General features: G+C 37.9%; 1 protein-coding gene across 1 annotated transcript; it reads left to right on the top strand.

Moving 5' to 3' along the window:
• Window positions 1-1,706: 1,706 nt before the first annotated feature.
• On the top strand, window positions 1,707-2,780 carry LOC114535969 (52 kDa repressor of the inhibitor of the protein kinase-like). Its single transcript, XM_028557309.1, has one exon. It carries the CDS (start codon window positions 1,707-1,709, stop codon window positions 2,778-2,780), a length of 1,074 nt encoding a protein of 357 aa, XP_028413110.1.
• The last annotated feature ends 642 nt before the right edge of the window (window positions 2,781-3,422 follow it).

Genomic DNA, 3,422 nt, shown 5'->3' with positions numbered 1-3,422 from the left:
TGGATACAGGTTAGGAATATTTTACATTGTATACAAGAACACAACACAGACATGTAGTGTATTGTATTGTATCAGGACTTAGTGGGTTATGGTAAGTATGTACACTACCTAATGTATTTAAAATTTTAAATATGTGTAGATACTGGAATGAACCAGAAAATGTTTGGTCTGAACAAATTTTTAACAGCAGGAAAATTGAGTTCAAATTCTCCAACAGCAGCAGGAAAACCAAAAAGTGGTATGTATTTTCCTGTACAGTAATAATATAGATTACAGTAATGAACAAATCCATTATAGGTAAAGGTGTGATATGATAAACTGCCCTTCCCCAGCCATATTGTGCAATGTGCTATGTGAAATATAGCGGGTTTTACCATTTCATTATCATTTATTAATACTTGAAAGAAAGACTGAATCTGGTCATATCTTGGTCATTTTAGGGCCGGTTAAGCGTTTGCATAATCTTGGTGGACAGGCATTTTGCAAAAAAATAAAAGCTGAAAACTCTGGTGATGTTGATCCTTTAGGCATTGGCAACTTTGTTGGGACTGCCAATGAGATTAATGATGACACTAAATTTAATATAATAAAGAATCATTGGTGTCCACCTTCTTCATATATTTTCCCTTTTCGTAAGTTTGGTTCTAACCCAATGAAGCCAAATCGCCGCAAGTTTTCTTTTCAGTGGTTCAGTCGCTGGTCGTGGTTGTGCTATTCTAGGCTTTACGACAGTGCATTTTGCCTATGTTGTGTGCTTTTTGGTAAAGAAGTAGGTCATAATGGCTCGAAGCTTACCAATCTTTTTTAGGAGCCATTAACTAACTGGCAAAGTGCTGCAAAAAGACTTGACGACCACGACAAACATTCTATATTTCATCACCATTCCATGCTCAGGTTGACACACTTCAACAGCGTAATGTCGGGGGAAACGAAAGGAATAGATGAGCAGGCTGACAACTTGAGAAGTGAGCGAATTGCTTATAATAGAAAGATATTATGTGCAATGGTTGAGACAGTTGTTCTGGCTGGCCGACAACATATTGCTTTGAGAGGACATCAAGATGATTCACAGCATTACTCTTCCACCAATCCGGGCAATTTTCAGGCGTTTTTAAATTACAGAGTTAGTGGTGGTGATAAGGTTCTTGCCGATCATTTTAAGAATGCAAAGAAGAATGCCACGTACCGCTCCAAGACTGTACAAAATAAGCTGGTCAAGATCTCTGGTAAACAAATTGAAAGCCAAATTATTTTGGAGATAAACAACAGCAATTCTCCATTTTACTCGGTTCTCGTAGATGAGGCAGCTGATTGTAGTAACAAGGAACAAATGCCAATCGTTTTGCGGTATGTTGACGGTGATAAAGAAATCAACGAAAGATTCATTAGGTTTGTCGACTGCCAAGAAGGTATGACTGGTCTCGCATTGGCGAATAATGTTGAAGGTACACTTGAAGATGTCGGGCTTCCCCTTGAAAATTGTCGAGGCCAGGGATATGACGGTGCTAGTGCTATGTCTAGCCAGGTAAAAGGTGTTTCTGGGAGAATATTAGAGAAAAACTCAAAGGCGTTGTATGTTCATTGCTCCAGTCATCGTTGCCAAAGCGTGTTCAATTCTCCCAGTGAAAAATATGTTGAGTCAGGCACAAAAGATCGCCAGCTTTTTTAGCAGTTCCCCTATCCGCTCGCAGTATCTAAGTAAAAAGATGAAAGAGTTTGGTTTAACCCGTAACAAGCTCGCAAAGCCTTCCACGACACGATGGGTAGAACGAATAACTTCCCTCGATGGTTTTCTGGATGCATTCGAAGTTATCTACGAAACACTCAATTTTATGCAGTCTGGAGGATCGCAGGAAGAGCCATTTCTCAGATCAGCTAGTGACGCACAGTCTCATTTTCGTAACGTGGAGAAGTTTGAATTTATGGCTGCTCTCGTTATCACCCAACATGTTCTGGATCATACTTTGTCATTGACAGTCCAATTACAAAAGAAAAAAATCGATATTGCGGAGTCAATAAAACAGATTAACCTTTTAAAGGATGAAATGGCAAAACTACGTGCCTCTGTAGATTCATTCCACAATGAATACTACGACAAGCTGTTAGCATTAGCTAATAACCTCGACGTGGCTGAGTGTTTTCCCCGGGTATGTAAAGCTCAAACGAAACATGATAATCATCCTACCAGTACAGCATGTGATTACTACAGATTAACAGTAACCATTCCACTTATTGATCACGTCATCGCGGAGATTGAATATCGGTTTCCTTCAGAAATGTGCAACCTCTACAATGGTTTTTATATACTTCCTCGCAATTTTCTTCATTGTAAGGGAATAAATTGGAAGACCGAGTTCATGAAATTTGTGTCCGCTTATCGCGATGATATGCCTAACTTTAGGGCGATCCATGCAGAGTTAGAGTTGTGGGAAACCAGCTGGAAGAAAGGGCACGAAAAAGTGGAATACGATAACATCGCCGATACTTTAAGAAACTGCAATGAACTTGCATTTCCAAACATTTTTGTTTCCCTTAAAATATTAGCAGTTATACCTGTCACCACCTGTGAATTTGAGCGTTCCGTCTCGGCTTTGCGTCGCATGAAGACATGGTTAAGGAGCACAATGACGAATGAGAGATTGAATGGGTTAGCCTTGATGCATATAAATGATGACCTCGGTGTCAATGTTGACGAAGTGATCAATTCTTTTGCAAGACAAAATCCTACCCGAATGCAGTTTTTGGACATATTTGATGATAATGAAGAGAAGCATACCTGAAATTAAACACTGCATTGAATATGTACACTTTATCCTGCTGCTCTTGGGAACGTCGCCTAATCTTGAAACTTAACTTTATAAAATCAACCTAAATTGGAACATTTTCAATTGAACTGCATTGAATATCTATACTTTATACCGCTGCTGTTGGAGAACATTGCCAAATCTTAAAACTTAACTTTATAAAATCAACCTAAATTTGGAACATTTTCAATTGAACTGCATTGAATATCTATACTTTATCCTGCTGCTGTTGGAGAACATCGCCTTATCTTAAAACTTAACTTTATAAAATCAACCTAAATTGGAACATTTTCAAGTGAACTGCATTGAATATCTATACTTTATCCTGCTGCTCTTGGAGAACATCGCCTAATCTTGAAACTTAACTTTATAAAATCAACCTAAATTGGAACATTTTCAATTGAACTGCATTGAATATTTATACTTTATCCTGCTGCTGTTGGAGAACATCGCCTAATCTTAAAACTTAACTTTATAAAATCAACCTAAATTGGAACATTTTCAATTGAACTGCATTGAGTATCTATACTTTATCCTGCTGCTGTTGGAGAACATCACCAAATCTTAAAACTTAACTTTATAAAATCTACCTAAATTGGAACATTTTCAAGTGAACTG

Source organism: Dendronephthya gigantea, unplaced genomic scaffold (genome assembly GCF_004324835.1).
Source record: "Dendronephthya gigantea isolate DGI-Jeju-01 unplaced genomic scaffold, DenGig_1.0 000128F, whole genome shotgun sequence".
Classification (NCBI taxonomy): Eukaryota; Metazoa; Cnidaria; class Anthozoa; order Malacalcyonacea; family Nephtheidae; genus Dendronephthya; species Dendronephthya gigantea.
The sequence above is the reverse complement of the archived record's forward strand: the minus strand, read 5'-3'. Positions and strand labels throughout refer to the sequence as shown.

Coding starts and splice junctions, on each gene's coding strand:
- LOC114535969 (XM_028557309.1), top strand. CDS start 1,707: ATGAAAGAGTTTGGTTTAACCCGTAACAAGCTCGCAAAGCCTTCCACG.